The following is an 18424-nucleotide window of genomic DNA, read 5'->3' as shown; positions in this document are numbered from 1 at the left end:
ACAGAAAAGCACCGTCTTCAGCTTACTCTACATTTGAGGCAAATCCCAGTTTCAGCAGACTGACCTCTGAGCACTAACTGACCAGCAGATACCTTCCAGGCTCGTATTCAGCAGACAACTCAGACATAATTGGTCCCAGATCAGTCAGAGACTTACAGGCAATAAGTAGGGTCTTAAAATGAATCCTATATGTAACAGGGATCCAGTGCCAGGATCTAAACATTGAAGTAATGTTCTCTCTTCGTGGTATTTGTCTCATGGTCTCATTAGAGGAGCAGGTCAGGAGGAAGGAGTGCGTTACAGTTGTCCACTACTTTCTTCAACACAGAGTTTCTCAGCTGGTTGTAAGATGCCACAATGAGGAATTCTGATGTCGCTACAGAAATGACATCTTCATTAATGATCAAACCAAGATTCTTGACCTGGTTCTTAGTTTTTAGTGACCTGGACTTTGGATAAGCACAGAGCTCAAGCCATCCTTCTCTATTGTTCCCATCTCGTCCTTGTACAGTTGAAGGAAGTTTTGCTTCGTAACACATGAAATCAACATGAATGTGTGATCTAATTTTTCCAAGAATAAAACAGGTCTAAATCCATACATACATAAGACTTTATACAGAAACTGATCGTCTAGTAGATTAAACTCAGGACAAACACATTGTTCATCCTCTGTCAGATGACTTTATTCTAAAAGGTCTTGTCCTATCCTGGTACCATCTGTATGGTCCTGTCGCCCTCTTTCAAGTCTCTTACGACTAATGGAGACTCGTAATTTAGAATCATGTAGAAGTGAAATTAAATATCTCACCAGCTTTAGTGTTAGTGCAATAATGCTTTGTTTTATGCTAATTAGTGAGTGAAATATGAGTTTTAGCATCTTTAAAAACTTGGAAAGGAAGCCTTCTAAGCTGCCCGCGGGGACAGGAGATCGAGATATAATATTAAGCGCATGACTGCTTGTGTGGTTCATCCATTGTAAAACACATTCCTCACATTCCTCTCTGAAGTTAATGCCAATTTGAAGAATAAACTCTCTCAGTCATTCCGTGTGAGGGCACCGTGACCCAGACACAATTTGACCAATCAAGGTCAAATCAAGCTCTTCTTAATAACTCAGCTATTAAGATGAGCACGAAGGCGTGTCAACTTTATTCCTGCAACATCGCCGCTGTGCACATGCTCTGTTGGCAATTCTGCAAATCACGTGTGCAGATAAAAGACCCAACGTATATCCTTCACGGTGACTTGGTCAACATAATTAATGCTGTTGTTAAAACATTTCACAACTTTTCTGGAATTTGAACCTCACCCAACACATGGACTTACCTAAGCTGAAATCAGAGCCACGAGTCCAAAGTTTTCAAATCACGGTGCTATGTTTGTTCAGAGGCACTGCTGCTGCTGCTCCTCACACAATACCTCTTGAAAAACCTGATCATAGCAGAAAACCTGGAGTTGATTCAAACATGGATTTTTAAATTGGCAATCGTCATCTGAAAACCTTCACGAGAGTCAACACAAGAGAGAAAAACACAGAAATACAAGCTGTAAGTACCTATGAACACTGCATTATGCCCTTTAGAGCTTTACTGTCATGTCAGATGTTATTACGACTAACTGCCACATTTAAAACCAACAAAGATGCATTTAATTTATGAATGATAGACGTTTATGTGTCAGTTCATTTGGGAAACACTTCAGTTACACAAAGCCACCAGTAGAGGGAGCTGAGACACCACAAACATGTTTACTCTCATTGTAGCAGCTGTGCAACAGTCTCCTACGATTAGCTGTTGAAGAAAATGATAACGGAATTGAGGAGAGATGATCCAACACATTCACAAGTTGCCCATGAAGCCGAATTTAACAACTTGATAGATGACATGAATTCTTCCATATTGGTTTGCTTACACTGCTTGTCTGTGTCTCTGTCCCACAGAGTGGCTTTATGACAGTGCAGCAGGAACACACAAGTGCCGTATTGGTCATGTTGTGATGCGACCAGTTTAACCGAGAGACTGTCATTCAAAGATTTAATGGAAAACGTCTGAAAGTAGACTTTTGCATGGAAGAACTGCCCCAATCAAAATGGTTTAAAACATAAATATATCCTCATAACTCTAAAATGCTGCCACGAAAAGTTAAAGGTAAAATGAGATTCTAACGCTTACCTCTGGAGACGACCTCCGTGAGCGTGAAAGCATACTTCAGGTGAAAATACATCAACAGTAGTTTCTGATGTGTGACGTTACCTGAAGTTACGATCACAGCGGAGTCCCTGCACTCCTGAACACAAACTGGTCAATCTATTGGCTGTCCATCTGCACATCAGCAGCCACAGCTGCATCCTGGGCCCCAGCTGTTGCTGTGTCACATCTTGTTTACACCAGGGGCCAAGACTATGTTTGACCTAGTTGCTGAAAAGCCCAGGAGGCAAATCAAAAGTAAACCACAGATAAAATACACAGATGATAAAAAAAACACACAAGACACAATCCTTAGAAGATCAGACCACTACTGATATGAGCACCACATTCAGTCCACCTCACGCTTTATGTTCAGTTAATTTGAGCTTTATTATCACGGTGTCAATGTGAACTTTGTGGAACAAACCTAACAGGAAATAATATTTGAAGACTTGTGACATTCCTGTAGTCCATTCCACATTTGTTCTCAGCAGCTTGCTGAGGCGACTCTCGTTGGTGATGCTCAGCAGTGTCTTCAAATCCTGATGTGAATCTGTTGGAAAGATGTGCAGAGTCCCAGCAAAGAAAGGATTGATTTACCCCTACAGTTCTCTGAAGTCCCACCTTCAATGTCCAATGGATATCAGGTAGTAAGGCAGCCACTCTCATTGGCTGCTTCAGTCCTTGCTCACATCCTCATTCTGTGGTAAACTCAGCAGTTCCTTGATCCTCTGCACGTCCTTATTTGTTTCCTCTGCCTGAGAGCTAACATCCAGATCAGCAATCAACTCATCCGTCAGCTGCAGACGGGCCGTCCTGCGCGTTGGAAAGAAGGAGAGTAACGGGTTAACAGAGAGACATCAGGACAACAAGCAATTTTCAATTATTTTTTTAATGCTTGTTGAACTATCCATCAAAAATCTGAATAAAAAAACAACAACAACTTGCCATTCTGCGAGCTTGAGCTCATAGAGCTCTCTGTGCTCTCTCCTCCTCCTCTCTCGGATAGTTTCTCCAGTCAGATACTGCAAACCGATGATCAAACCACCAACAGGAATCCTGTGCAGAAGTCAGCTTATGTAATTACAAATAAAGTGTATGTGCATTCTAAATACGTGAGATGGTTTTTCAGAGTGCACACTGTTAGCGTTATGAATAAAGCAGAAGGGAGCTGGACGTGCTTCTGTTCCTGTGGCCCTCTGGAGTCTGGCACTGCTGCAACTTACATCACAGATCAAACCAAGTTCTTCACTAAAACATTCCATAAAAACACACCAGCTGACTATTTACTGGACACATCCACAGTGTGTAATATCTCCCTAAAACAGTTCCTGCTCTTACATAATCTGTCAAAGTAGAACCCGTCCCAGCAGTTATCAGGTCCATTTTCCTTTCAGCAGTCTCTTACAAAGTCTCACCCCAACACCCTGCAAAGCCACCCCACCTTCCAGTCACACCTCTTCTACGTGTCCAGACAAGGGAATGATTCTGGGGCAAGATCTGGAGCGTGATGTGCTTTGCGATTATCTGCCTGCGTTCATCTCACCCCCTCTCTGCCTCAACTGCCCCTGGCAGAAGCAGGGCCGGAGCTGTTTGCACACATCAAACGCTCCAGGTGGCTGACCACTCAGGCACATAGTGAGAGGAGGAGACACTGGCAGTGGACAGCCAATAGGAGAACAGACGAGCCAATAGAGGGACGCCATGATCACGGTCCAAACGAGCCCCTCCATCCTGTTACACCATCAAACACATCACACCCAATTTCCACCATTCAATCTGCTTTTAGCTCTGTGCACGCAGCTGAATGCCGGAACAGGTGAAAAGTACAAAGAGTGAGCTGAGGAAAGGGAGATAAGACAAAGTGAAGTCCCAACCAGTCCAGATCAGACTGTGGTAGATGGAGATGAAAGGCTGGAATAACAGTGATGGTATAAATGGAGAGGGGCAGCTGCTGCCTTGGCCTGCCTCCTTGCTTTACTACCCAAAACATGGCCCTCTGCGGTGCACATGAGTCCCTCTGGCAGCGTGAACAGACTTGGAAGCGGGGTGGGGGAGTGGAGGGGTTCAGCTGGGCGACAGAGGGTTGCTGGGAGGAGCACAGCTGGCTGCCAGAGTGCTCACTGCTCTCAGCGCACTAGCATGAATGTGGACACGCACACATGCATGATCGCATATGCATGTCTGTGTAAATAAATGCACAGCAGTGTCTGACAATGGAACTAAGCCCAGTACTGAGAACTGAGGATGCTGGATCAGATCAGCTGTAAAAAGTTGATTCCATGGACGGTTTGGGTGATCACTGGATGCTTATGGAAGCAGAAGGCAACCTTACCCCAGGACTGTTCCGATGATGGTCCCTGCCACCAGCCCTCTCAGTCCCAGGTTCAGTCTGAACAGGCCCACAGTGACAGCTGCTCACATACAGAGTTTCATCATCAATCAGAGGCCAGCGTGCTGGACAGTGTGTTAGAACTATTTCACTGAAAGACTGTCACTCTAGTATATCAGAAAGTGGGCAGACATACAAGCTGTAACAATATGAAATTACACTACGGAGATGGTTCTATTAAACATGGTCATTTTTATGCCTATATTAACACAGCTGCAGTAGAGAGGTGGCAGAAGCGAGGGTGGAGACATGGGGAAGGACGTGCACGACTTGTAGTTCATAGTTATCACCCGACCAGTGAGTGCCCCAGGAACCTGGTCGTGTAAGGAAAGGACAATATTGTCAACTTCCTGGAGATAAATATCCTGAGAAGCCATGTGTCACATTTCAAACAAATGATCACTTTGCTGTTATCAACACAACTTCACCAAAACAAATCCTTCAGTGCACAATCAGTGTTCCACGTTCCTAGTTTTGTGTTCATGAATCTTTTGAGTATTTCATATTCAAAATATTGAGGAGTTAAACTTTAATAAAACCATCTCCTTAGCCCTTTGACTGATCGAAGCCATAACACATCTGATAAAAACAGGATTCTTCTCACTAAACAAAAGCATGTGTTCTCAAACTTTCATGAAGTCTTTCTCGTGGTGGGTCAGATCAGAAATCCAACACAACACTATAGTCTATACATAAAACTGCAGGCAGTCGGCACACAGCAGCAACAAAAGTCAACTGTACAAACACTGTATGTGTGCCTGAAACGAAATAAAACCAGTCAACAGGCCCAAACATCTCACCTCCAGCTACAACATAATTGCTGACGGCATCTTTGTCTCGGTAGACAGACAGTCCGGTGCTGACAGAACTGCAGTGGGAAGGGAGAAGGAACAGAGACACATATGAAACCAACAGTTATGAAGATGAGCAGCAGAAATGAAAAGTCAACAAACACAAGTGAGTACAGCCCTGTGCAATATGACTTAAATGTATCCCCTGACAACAACTGTGTTATTTATAAACAGAACAGCATGGTATTTGTAGTTTAGATTTACTGTGTTGAAACTACAGGCCCAACAGCAGGAACTCAAAACAATTACATTCAATCATCTTAGTTTTTGTACTTTTGAAGTCCAACTACATTGTTGATGAAAAGACTCAAGCCTCCTCAGCTAGGAGGACACCAGTGTTCAGCTAATTTCTGGAGATGTTGTGGCTGTCTTCAGAGGAGGCCATTTTATCGACTGCTCTTGGCTGGAAGGGTTGTGTTGCTCTGCCTTTCTTTTTTCCAAATCCAGCAAAGGTGTCTTACTGGATTCAAATTAGGCAACACACCTGGCCAGGTCATAGCTGTCACTTTCTTCTTCTTTACAAACTTTTACATCAGTGTGTCAGTGTGTCAGCCAGCATTCTGGTACATCCACAGGCATTCATCTGAAAATCATCTCCCCGACACCTTGAGCACTCTTGGACTCCCGTATCATCACTACCTTCGTGCCATCTAAGCCAATCAAGGTAATCTTGGTCTAATCGGAAATATAATGTGCTCCCAATATTCATCAAGCTCCTTTTTATGTTCTTAAGTAAAGTTTGATCTTGCAGTTTTTTTTGCCAAAAAGCAAGCAATGTTTTTTCTTGGACAGTGTTCACAAAGGCTGATGTTATGCAATGTCCTTCACACTGTCTGAGTTGTTTTCATCAAAAATGGATGGATGGATACAAATTTGAAGCAACTGACATTTAAATAGTATTTTCTGCACTGTGTACTCACCACTGTTGTATGTTGTACAATACACACAGTTTATTTGTTCTTTTCAGCTTTGAGACACAATAAAATCTCTCCCTTGTTAAGGTTACTCCACATAAAACACAATTTTCCCTCCATCAGACACCTACTCACACGCTCCACCTATATCGCTCACCTGAACATGGTGACGATCGCAGCCACTCTCCAGCTCCATCTCCATCCATACCTCATAAAACCCCGGAAAGCTGCGTTGTGTGCCGCGCGCTGATAGAAAAGACACAACACACCACGATTGGATTAGACAGCTTTATTAAAACCCCAGTGCTGATTCCTTTTAGCCACCAGTTCACTTCATAGAAACAAACAACACACACAATGTGAAAAACACAAATGAATAAAAAATACAATGTAAGGCATTATTAAAAACTAAAGAGTGTAACGGATGAATATCACATTAAAATGTTTCAGAAGTATGTGGCTATTTATGTGTCACTGTAACTTTACATTTAAACAGTCATTGTAATATTCTTCTGCATGTTCTAGGATTAGGCTGAGTCTCTATATAACATCTTTTTCAATTGTTCTTCATGAAGATTGGTCCCTAGAAAAAAAGCATCTTTGTCAGAGCACTCTGTGATTTTTGTGCAGCTGCTGGAGGCCCTTCTAGTTGAAAACCTCTGAACTTCTGTGAAAACTCTGGTGTCATTACTGTCACTCATCTTCAGGGAGCAAATCGCATCTACTATGTAATGACAGAATGGTGACATGTTCTTAAGATATTGTCAGAAAAAAAGCCCTGCAGCGTGGGAGCATCTTTTTAGATGAGGCGCTGGTATGAAGTGCACCCAGTGCCCTGCCAGCACAACATGGTACACTGGCATATAGGGTTAATCTTTCAATGTAGACCACTGTGGACGATCATTTAAAACAAATCACAACACTGCTCCACAGGTATGTAATCTAAAAATTAAAGATAAGACGGCAAAATTATAATTTAACTTGACATCGTTGTAACAAATGTTCCACAAAGTATTTTGAAGCATTCAAGGGCACATCCACACTTATGGGTTTCACTTACCACTGCTTCCACACGACTACTGTACATTTCTGCCTGGCTGACTTGGATGTACCTCTCTCTGGCGTAGCGAGCCGCTGGCAGGCCCCCATACAAAAGGCCTGCCATGGCAGCAACAAAGCCGCTTTTCATCACATTGGTCAACTCCTCTGGGTATCTCTGTGATTCACTACAAGGAGAGAAACATGTTCCATTTGAGAACCTACAGTTTAAATGGTGGCGAGGTGGTTTATATTTTAGGCTTTTTAAGGTGAGCGAGATGATAAAAGAAAAACAACCGACTGATGAACACTAACTCTTTGTTAAAGAGGCCCTTGATGCGTCCCCATCCTGTGTCTGGGAATTCTGGCTTGCCAAAGTTCCTTGGCAGGGTGCTGGGAGACGGAGCGAGTACAGGAGCTGGGCTGGTGGAGGAGGAGGAGGAGGAGGAGGAGGTGGTGGTGGAGGTGGAGGAGGAGGAGGAGGAGAGCATCTGTGAAGGCTGGGCAGCAGCCACATCAGCTGCATGGACCCTGGGGAGCAGGAAGCAGAAGAAAGGGGGCCTGGCGCTCTGGATGAGACCCCGCAGCAGGCCGGTGCTCTGCATGCCCAGGGGGGCTGAATCTGCCGGTCGTCTCTGCAGGCCAAAGCCTGTTCTGCTCTGCTCTGGCTGCATCACGCTTCAGCTGGCCTTGGGCTGCAGTAGGGAGGCAGAAACACATGGTCACGGGTTGAGATGTTGCACTCACTGCCTCCAGTTAGGCTCCATCAAAACAAATAGCCGTGAGGCTGATGAAATCCTGACAGGGCAACACAGCCCGTCCAGCTCAGCAGCTGTTAAAGGCTGCAGCCAGATCAGAACACACCGGGCACTAGGGCTGAGCCATTCATTGATTTCAAATCGAAACTGCAATCTGAAACAAGGCAATTACCAAATCACAAAGGCTGTAACTTTAGATATACATCATGCAGCGTTCTGAGCCCGGTTGAACTGCCATGCCAGCGGTTTTTCCAAATTCATGTCGTCTTCCTTGTGTGATGGTGTCTCATATTGTAAAGCGACATCACACCTTTTAAATCCATTTCAGATTGGATATTGAGCTGAATCTTGACTTTAAAAACATTGCTTTGATAACCATACAGTTTCTCAAGCATTACTGGGGACCGTTTTAGCAGTGCGCTGGAGAGGTTAACAGAAATTATCACCATATCCTTGAAGGCTTTTCTCAAACAATCAAGACCGGCAATCCCTGTTTTCTGTTCTTTCATCCTTAATTTTTCAGTCACCACCATTTGCTGCTCATAGCTTCTTAATTTTAACAACTGCTTACTTCAGATACATGTCATTATCCAATTTAGTTTGACATTTTAAGGGTTTATTGGTGGCATTTTAAACCTTTATTTGACATGATGCAGTGAAGAGAGACAGTAAATAGTTTAAGGAGACCAGAGGACTGACATGCAGAGAACGGTGCGCCCAGCTGGGGATACAAATCACCGTGTACGTATTGGCTCTTCCAACGTTCAAGGTTTTCATGAGCTTGTTGATTTTTGCTCATCAGTGTAATGCTGTACAGCTGTTCGCTCTGTCGGTGCTGTTAGCTAGGCTAAAACCCAACCGCTTTGCTGCGACAAACTACCACATCCCTTTACATCTGAACTGTTCACAATATGTAGAGAAAATGTTTAATTTAGCTGATGATAAATTACTCGTGACTTTATCTAAAAAGCTAAAGTCCGAAAATGGAAACCTCAGTGTTAGCAGTTAGCATGCTGCTAGCATCTGTCATATCACAAGTAAGAAGCAGCTCACCAGCAGCCGGCCGGAAGTTCTTCAACAACAAGCCGTTTGTTTTATGAAGCAGAGACGCCCCGGTTAATATAAATTAATGTGTGTCATTTTGTTTTTGACAATTGTCCTTCTTTCGTCCGTTTTCTCCCCACTGACTTTCTATCAACAGCCCACCTGCGCTCCGAATCGACCTCTTACCCGGCCAGGATGTGCGGCTGCGCAGATGCAGCGACCACAGCGCCGCCTGTGGTTGGAGGACCGAACATGCGCGCTGCTGCTGGCTCAAATGAGGACATTCAAATACTCTCTACTGATCCTATATAAAATACAATGACAAAGACAGCTTCAGAATGTCTTTAACAAATTTATTGGGATTAAAAATAAAAAATAAAAAAGCTGCATAAGCTATGACAACAACCTGAATGTCACACTTTGACCAGGCACATGATCACAGCTTTTTTGGTCAAATCAGTACACTAATGGGCCACAGTTTACAACAGTAGTGGAAAATATAACATCAGTAAAAATCTACTTGTTGACAGTACAATGTGAATACTACAACATATTCAACATGACCCTGTATCGATGTTGTCATCTGTCGTCTCTTAACACCAAGACAGCTACCTCTGAACAGGTAAAGCCTACAAACATGAGTGTTTCTTGGAAACTTCAGACATGTGAGTAAAAAAATGTGTTACTCTGAACATTATTGCTTACTGTTGGCACTCTGTGTGAAAGGAAATGTCATTCTCTTGTATTTTTCAAGCAATAAAACCAAAATAAGACCACATACAAATGCAGATTTGTTGTAATCGAACTTGGTTAAACGTCTGCTGGACTGGAAAGGCCAGTGGAGCAAGGTATGTCTTCCATGGATTTTACATTCAACCTTACTGTCCATGGCAAAAAAAGAAAGATATTCAAACTACTTGAAACTAAAATAATACTTAAAAAAATCTTCAAGTCCCACCAAGAAATGCCTAAATGTCACAGCTGAGTACAATTTCAAATACTGGATGCAACAGTAGTTCTTCTTGTCCTTACACGTCACATATTCCTTGTTATTCACATTATATACCAATTATGGCCACTGCTTTGATAATATCTGAGCAGATAGGGATGAACATATCAGAGTTCCTGGGCAGAATACTTTCACTAACTCCACAAAAAGGACACACAAGATACCAACTTTAAAGGTCCCATACGGTGAGAATCCCTTCTCATTACGTTTTGTGGTTGCTGTGAACTAGGAGGTGTGAAATAAAAGCTGCTGGAGGACATTCCTCAGGCCCACCCACAGCTAGTTAGCCTCCCAGCTTTACACGCCAGTCAGAATTCAATCCAGGTTCTGAGTAACAGCTTCAGCCACCAGTGACAGACACACGGCATGTTCTTCCTGAAGCGGACGGGAATAGCAGCAGCTCATTGGGTTTCAGGGCTCGTTTAAAACAGAACTACAAACCAGGGATTAGACCAGAGATCTCCAACTCCGGTCCTCGTGAGCGACTGTCCTGCAGGTTTTAGACGTTTCTGCAACACACCCGACTCAGATCAATGGATCATCAACAGACTTGTGTAGAACTTGACAACAGAGGAGATCCATTAATGTGAGTCAGGTGTGTTGCAGAACGGAAAACCTGCAGGACAGTAGCTCAGGAGGGCCAGAGCTGGAGATCCCTGGATTAGACAGTCGTGATGAAATGAACCATGTCTGCAGTGTTTGGAGCTGAAGAACTGAAACACAGAGTGGAGACGTGTAAAGCTTTCATTAATTTGCTGACAAGAGGCACAATATGAGACCTTTAAGTTTCCAGAAATTCTCCCATCACAGCAACTCTGACAGCCTCTCTATTAGTACCTCAATTAGTATAACGATGATACATCCTTGAGCAGTTATCTTTGCCATAACTCAAATGTCCTCAAGTGTTTTAGGTCCTCCAAAGCCAGGACATAATATTTTCAAAATTAGACGAAACCTACTATCCTTCATGACGAAACTAAGACATAATCAGGGATTTTTTCTGTTCCTTTCAGTGCCGTATAAGTCATTATACAATTAGGCCAGCTGTCTCCTTTATGACGAGTAAACTAAAGTTAATGTGTGAAATTTCTAGAGTACCCCTGTAGTGAGTATTTTAAAAAAGTGAAAAAGCACATCTCAAATATTATTTCGCTGGTGAGACAGACAATAGACAGAAACGGGGCTCATTTCTGGAAGCAAAATGTAAAAGAAGAAGCAGAAGCCTCCATGGACAACCACTCCTTTGTGTCCTGTGAGTGTTATTCCTGTGAACACACACGGGCTTTTGTGCGCTCCACAGAAATAAATAAAAAGAGTCCTGACAAAACTTTACACCTTAGTTAAACTGGGCTTTTGATAACAATGGAACACCAACAACAAAACACAACGTTGCTGGCTGTGGTGCAGCAATTACATTCAGGATCTGAGGTTTTCCTTCACTACAGCTGCCCTGGTCCCCCAGAGTCTCTGTCTTATAGCTCCGTTTTAGTGGGTCTGTGGACAATCTGGTTGTAGCTGTTCCTTCTTTGAGGTTTGTAGGTGAGAAGCTGGCTAAACTCGGTGAGGAGTCTCTCCCAGTAGCAGGAGATATCTTGCATTCGCAGGTGGTTGAGGATGAAGTCCTGACCCCTGTGGAGAGGAAGGCAAACAGACGTCACACACAGGGACAAAGCTTAAGCAATAACATGGCTGCTGCAGTGTATTTCCATCAAAGTTCAATCAGAAGGTATCATCTGTTACCTCGTGGCGATCTCCTGAGCGATGTCATCGTTCTCTTTGACAAACTGTAGCAGCTCTCTGAGGACACAGGACATGTGAAGACAAATCAACATTTAGCGTACAGAACGACCAGAATGAACACAAAGGATTATCGTCACATCTGAGGAGAGCGTCTGGGAGGAGATGGCACAAGCTGAGGTACCTGACATCAGAGAGATCCTGCCTGACTGGGATGTAGTGGACCCAAGGCCTGAGCTGAGGGTAAAAAAACTCCTGCCATTCATCCCCCACATGAAACACCAAGGAGCCGCAGAGGAACAGATGTTTGAGGCGGAAGCTCGCCGCCACACCCCGGAAGTTGAATAAATACCTGCAGAAGTTGGAGAGAAAGAAGGGAAATTTGATGAGATTGTATATTTTTTAATGCTTCTACACCATCTGGAGCTGCAGATTCTCATCAGAATGAGGTCCAGCAGCTGGGACGATGCTACGTGATGTCTTCCAAAGGAAACAGAGCTTGGTGATTACTTGTATTTGCAGTGATCGACCAGAGGGATTTCTTTGGCTGGGGGTCTCCCGAGTGTATCCTGAAACAGAGAGAAAACTACTGATTGGCACATAAACATGGCAGAGCAACTTTCAGAGAGATTTTTGTTTTTGTCAGTGTTGTAAAAAATGACTTGGGAAGAATCTGAAAGTCAGTCTAGTGGATTTTCATGTCAGATTTACTTATTACGATCTCCAGATTATCACTGGAATAAGAAGTTTTTAATAAGTCTGAAGGTGAAAAATAATACCCTGACACTGGCAAGAGACACAGTATGCACAGGTAATGAGTTGCATTAAATAACTGCCTTTTCATTAACAAAAATATAACTGCATGGTTTTAAGAAATGTCCTGCTGCCTTACCATCAAATGAACATTAGAGGGCGCTGTAGAGACAACCTGACAACTCATTCACTACATTCTGAGCTCCAGTGGAACAAAATGTGCACAGAGGACAATCTCAGCTTTTTCTTCTGAAGTGCAAAGAAGCCTGAAAGTCTGCCTAAGTTTTCCCTTCTCATACAATCAGCACCAAACCCGGTGAACTTCCTGTTAACACTCGGGACAGAAACTAATCCAGACTGTCTCTTAAGTGTTGCAGCCTGTCTACAACCACCAACTGCTCTCTTTTCCTTTGCTCATCCCCTCAGTGTTTAACTCTGTTTTCAGTCCAATATTCTCAGGCTGCTCGGCAGCGTTTTGTGCATCCTTCTGGAGAATTTCACATCTGCCTCTCAGGTAGTTCATAGGAAAAAAAAAAGGTGCCGAATGCTTTCTGATGAACTATAGCGACACATTTGCCGTGGACAAACCGTCTCTAGTTCTCAAAGCCTGGATAAAGCAGCAAACAACTTGATGGGCATTAGTGCTGAACAACTGATCAACCAGGCTTTACTGGTCTTTGTGTGACAGTGGAGCTTTGGATCATACTTCATGTGTTAATGGTCGAGCAGAGCGGCGTCCATTTTAGATTTCATGGGAGAATCCAGTGCATTACAACCCTTGTCCTGAGTTTGAACGCTGAGACATGTGATGTGGTTTCAGTGTGACCGACCTTCTCAGACTTCCAGGCCTGGTTCTTGGTGTACTCTGCATCCACCAGCTCTGGAGCTTCTCTGGACAGAAGGATAAGAGGGTCGCGCTCTGCACTGGTTCTACCAAACAGAGAACAGATAACTGACGTTAGAAAACCATTTACATTGGTGCAGACTGTTTTTTTTCTCTCCAATGAGTTTACTCTCAAAGCAACATGATAGCCAAGTGGTCAGGGTGCACAACACTTGGGCACAAATGTCCTGAGCAGCGAGCAGATGTAATGTAGGAAAATGTAGCAGGTCTGACTATGTTCTGAGTACACAGTGTCAACAGACTGACCTGGAGCCTCTGAAGAATCCTCTGGACTCTTTCTTCTTCCAGGGCCACTGTGCTGCAGACCTAATGTGACAAGAATAAAGTCATATACAACACATGCTTTACATTTAAATGTTCCACTAATCAGTTTTCTTAAATTGTGATTAAGCGGATAGCCATGTGTCATCAAAAAGATCAATCGACTGAGTGACAATTAAAGTAAAATTTAAAACCATATCTCACAAAAAGTATTCTCTTCATGAGGAGATGAAACACAGGAGCCCAGTTAAATCACCCATCTGGATACAACAGGTTAATATTTACTGTATGTTCTGGATAAATAAACTAAAACTATAAGGAAACTCATCAAAATTGGTTAAAAACTCTTATGTAATTTGTTTTGTCATCACTTGATCAGCCTGTTGTTTTGCTTGTCATTTAATAATAATAAACGGGCAGAAAATACTGGAAACGTCCATCATATTTTCTCACAAACCCAATGAGATGTCTTCAAAAGGCTTGTCCAAAAAAAACAGTCCAAAACTCAAAGACGACGTGTTCACTATCAGGGAGCACTATGACAACAGTTCTCACTTAGTTTCAGCTGACTAATAAACCAGCTGGTTTGCAATCTCAGCAACGATCAACACACAGTTCACGACAGCGCTGACGTGTTCTCGTCCTTACTTTCTGAGGTCATCCCTCATCAGATCCCATCTTCCCAGTCCAGTGGGGTATATGGGCCACACGGCAGGTCCGCCCTCCCAAAACGTCCATGCAGGGTACATGATGTCCTGGTAGTCTGAGGTCTACTTAAATCCAACACTGACATGTCAAAAACATTTCATGCACTGAAGAAACATTTGTGTGTGTTTGTCAGTGCGCATAAAAATACTGCCCACATTCTGACCTTGCTGAAAGAGAAGACCGGCAGCGTTGGCTGAACCCAGCTCGGGACTTGAGGGTAATCTCTGACATTTACGACCATCTCCAAGTCAGGTAACCTGTCGATCACGTCCAGAATGAAATGCTCCACCCCGCTGCACCTGAAAACAGGAGACGGACTTCAGCAATCGACTTCAACAAGAACTTCTCTTTTGATCAAATAATAATGACACCAGGAACTTTTCCTCCTCACCGAGCCGGGAACATACAGTTGCGCTCTCTGTACAACTTGTGTCCAATGACCTGGTAGTGAGTGCCCACCCCTCTCTTGACCGTAGCAGCCATGAAATCCTCAGAGATTCCTCCTTTAAAGGGCTGCAAGTCATGTTGTAGGACACTGAGACAGAAACCAGAGGGAAGTGATTAGGTTCATATTACTGACTTAAAGCCCAACCAGCTCAGAGACAATACAGCAATATTTATATTTCTGAATAGAACGTTAGTCGTGATAATATAAGTATGTAAGTCTCATCAGTTAAGAGTGCATCTCTGACACTTAGACAACTGCAATATAAAGGTTTCCCGATAATTATTTTACTATCCTTTTGTTTATTCCAGGGGCCAGAGCGTTTAACTGACAATCAGCCTCAGGAAGTCAGGTGGGCTGAGTCAGACAACTCGTCTAAGTCCCTTCTTGAATCATACTTTCAGCTGAGAGCCTTAAATTTCCATTTATTCCCTTAAATTTCTTTGAATTCCTTCTTTTAAATACTACCTTTTCCAATACTATATTCATTTTTTTCTGTCTTTATTTATGCTGCTGTAGGAAGCACTGTGTAACTTTGGTTTAGCAAACTGCTCTGCAAATAAAGACTGCTATATAATCATTACAGTACGATGTACAGCGGGAATAAGGCGGCACTGCACCCACCTCAGATGGCAGCTACAGTTGACAGGGTTGCATGGACTGTACCCGTTAACAGCATCAGAAATCTTCTCTCTGATTTTTTTCCACTGCTTTCCTGCAACAACAACAACAGATGGCAAATTGTGTCAGAGGAGATTTTCAAATTATGTCATTTTAATCAAGAAACACAAAACTGACATTATCACTGTTAATGAGAATAAAACATCTAAAAATAGCCTTTTCAACAGTTTGCAACTTGCTAATCTTCACAAAAAGTGTGCATTTTGTAGGTTTGGACATACACAGTCGTTCCACTCAGCTTAACCTCACTGAGTCTGAGTGACCGTGTCATGCACCAGAAACATTTAGCTTAAACACTGCATAGAGCTGCAGCATCCGTTCAAGGAAACACATACTTCAAAATCTTTAATTTCTCAATGTACTTTTATTAAAATGCCAAATGGATCTGATTAATGGAACTAAACAAAAGTCAAAAAGATTTTTCAGTCGCATATTAATAAACAAAACAAAAAGAACTCTGAAGACACCATGCCAGCATCAGCACCACCCAGGACACTGACGCAGTGAACCACCACTGCCTCAAGACTGGACTCAGGACCTAACAGGTACAAGACATGCAGCAAAGAGCCAGCCTGGTCTCTTAGGGAAGAGAAGCAAACTGATCTGACCAATACATCACAGGAAAATTCACTCAGTGAGATAATTTGATCAGCTGCTGTTTTGTAAAACACAGAGGGAACCATTTAAACGCAGGTACTTGATGATGTTTCTCATTAGTGTTGGAAGTATGGAAAACGTGCACTATATAGCAAAGAGTATATGGACACCCAAGCATTACAGCATCATGTAGCTGTCACTATCGCATTACAAAACCATGGACATTGACATGAAGTCAGTGTAATACGGTGTAGGAGAGTACAACTGGAAATTAAGAGATTTGGGTGCTATGGCGTTCCATGTTTCCATATTTCTGCAAATTAATCAAAGTCAAGGGTGCGTCTTTCAATGTTCATCTCAGAATGCTTCAAAGATGGTTCATAACCCCTGTTTCTACCACTGTTCTAAACAGACAGAGTCTCCCTGCGACTGGTGGAGTCGTTCACCACACAGCTTCACCACAGACATGAACGAATGTGTGAGACCTTTTCTAACTTTCTCTGAGTGATCCTTCGACATGGAAATATCGTTGAATTCTCAGCTCTTGTTTTTAACGCAGTCAGATGATGTAACTGTTATAAAACTAGTACACACCCAGTATTTGTCTCTCAAGTAACTAACATGTAGTCCTAAAGGGCCACGATTCAGTCACTGTTCCATATTTGATCTGTTGTCTGACAGACAGCAGGAACAAAAAACTCAAAACCATCAAAGCTAATGGTAACGGATTTCATGGTAACGGATTTCAGTTTTGGTGCGATGACATTGCCATCGAACACAAAAGTAATCCACTGTATTTTAGTTCCGCGACGCTGGGACTGCATGAATACTCTTGTGTTCGTTCTTACAGCCGACAGCAGGACATATGGTGTGCTGTGTTAATGCCTGAGAAGCTGCTCTTGAAGGTAAATAAACCTGTTGGGCTGTGAAGCTCATTCTGGATGGTTCCACCTGGAAAAAGCAGTTAGTGAGAGAGCAGGATTATGCAATTTTTTTAGTTCATTGACTCGTGGTTCATCAGTTTGGACACTGAAGCTGGATAAAGGTCTGAGCAGCTGGTAAAGCCAGGAGGCGATCTGGTCTTTGTGCTGGAACCACTAACCGCCCAGAAAGTTTGAAGTGATCCCAGACTGATGAGGTTCTTGGTCAGAGAGGTGTCTGTATGCTCTAAAATATCCTTAACTTTTCCAACAGCTGTCCTGACTACCAACACACCACTGACGATCACAGCAACAGTCAAAGGTTAACGTGGAAACTAATCGATCCTGAACGCCGGGTCGTATCGATACACCGGTTAGCGCTAATTAGCAGTTACCTGTTACTGGTCGCGCACCCTCGCTCAGCCCTAGTAAATAAAACCACCTTAATAGTTATACATACTGTTTATATCGTTTCTGTTTGCGAACTTTTAACCACAATTCATGCAAACCTATGAATTAGCTCAGAGGAGTTAGCTGCCGGGTTGTTAGCTAGCTCCTGAATGAGTCCTATTTCAAAAGTTTTCTCAAAGAGCCACAGCGAAACTAAACGCAGCGAAGTCTCACTGTTGCTTTTAAAATACCTTCAAGAGCTGTATTTCTTTAAAAAACAAAATCTTACTTGAAGCACCAACCGCACTCAAGTCACAAACTTGAACCAGTAATAAAAAGCTCCACAGCCACCAGCGCTCCATTTTCCTTCTATCCTCCAGCTTTGTCTGGAGAGCAGACCAAAGCGGGGATCTGTTACTTTTGCCTGAGTGCTGCCAGTACGGTAATGCGCACAGCCAAATTCATTTAGACATACCGTAACGCTTAGAAGAGAAGGTCAACGCGGAATTAAAGGGATATTCCTCTCAAATTGTCTCACAATTACATCCACATCCCCTAAATGTGTCATTCATTCATTAATCATTAATCCCATATCATTTTCAAATACATAACACAGCCTCGTATCATATTTTATTTCTTCATATGAATAATGACATTACTGATGGAATGGCTGATGAAATCTCAACAGCTTCTCTTCTCTCATTTCTAAATGTATTTCAAGGACATGAATGGAAAGCCTCTTCAATGATCATCCTTGAAATGCGCTCCATACAGTTTCTCAGTCGGGAAGAGAAGAGGAGGAGTGAAGAGACCCTCCTGAGATTTGAGCAGCAAGA

The 18424-nt window shown here is 42.9% G+C and overlaps 2 protein-coding genes across 2 annotated transcripts; both read right to left on the bottom strand.

Moving 5' to 3' along the window:
* Positions 1 to 2557: 2557 nt before the first annotated feature.
* timmdc1 (translocase of inner mitochondrial membrane domain containing 1) lies at positions 2558 to 9354 on the bottom strand. The gene is made up of 8 exons (XM_008298950.1): positions 9193 to 9354; positions 7697 to 8076; positions 7404 to 7569; positions 6501 to 6589; positions 5379 to 5446; positions 4522 to 4600; positions 3135 to 3245; positions 2558 to 3002 (listed from the first exon to the last, which is right to left on the bottom strand). The coding sequence occupies exons 2-8, from the start codon at positions 8053 to 8055 to the stop codon at positions 2864 to 2866; spliced, it is 1011 nt and encodes a 336-aa protein (XP_008297172.1). The 5' UTR covers positions 8056 to 8076; positions 9193 to 9354; the 3' UTR covers positions 2558 to 2863.
* A 1564-nt stretch (positions 9355 to 10918) lies between these two features.
* Positions 10919 to 17950, bottom strand: poglut1 (protein O-glucosyltransferase 1). Its single transcript, XM_008298949.1, has 11 exons — positions 17878 to 17950; positions 15625 to 15715; positions 14947 to 15090; positions 14719 to 14854; positions 14496 to 14617; positions 13833 to 13892; positions 13513 to 13612; positions 12440 to 12498; positions 12114 to 12281; positions 11933 to 11989; positions 10919 to 11821 (listed from the first exon to the last, which is right to left on the bottom strand). Exons 1-11 carry the CDS (start codon positions 17948 to 17950, stop codon positions 11665 to 11667), a joined length of 1167 nt encoding a protein of 388 aa, XP_008297171.1. The 3' UTR covers positions 10919 to 11664.
* Between the last annotated feature and the right edge of the window lie 474 nt (positions 17951 to 18424).

This window comes from Stegastes partitus, unplaced genomic scaffold (assembly GCF_000690725.1).
Source record: "Stegastes partitus isolate 25-593 unplaced genomic scaffold, Stegastes_partitus-1.0.2 Scaffold1362, whole genome shotgun sequence".
NCBI lineage: Eukaryota > Metazoa > Chordata > Actinopteri > Pomacentridae > Stegastes > Stegastes partitus.
Note: the sequence above shows the minus strand (reverse complement) of the source record. Positions and strands in the feature narration are given on the sequence as shown.

Excerpts from the sequence above, each read along its gene's own strand:
- timmdc1 (XM_008298950.1), bottom strand. The coding sequence starts at position 8,055 with ATGCAGCCAGAGCAGAGCAGAACAGGCTTTGGCCTGCAGAGACGACCG. Across the intron at positions 3,246-4,521 it reads ATCATCGGAACAGTCCTGGG|GATTCCTGTTGGTGGTTTGA; the intron begins GTAAGGTTGCCT and ends ACTTCTGCACAG. Across the intron at positions 3,003-3,134 it reads GAGCTCAAGCTCGCAGAATG|GACGGCCCGTCTGCAGCTGA; the intron begins GCAAGTTGTTGT and ends TCCAACGCGCAG.
- poglut1 (XM_008298949.1), bottom strand. The coding sequence starts at position 17,950 with ATGGAGCGCTGGTGGCTGTGGAGCTTTTTATTACTGGTTCAAGTTTGT. Across the intron at positions 15,716-17,877 it reads GAGTGCGGTTGGTGCTTCAA|GAAAGCAGTGGAAAAAAATC; the intron begins GTAAGATTTTGT and ends TTGTTGTTGCAG. Across the intron at positions 15,091-15,624 it reads AACTGTAGCTGCCATCTGAG|TGTCCTACAACATGACTTGC; the intron begins GTGGGTGCAGTG and ends TTTCTGTCTCAG.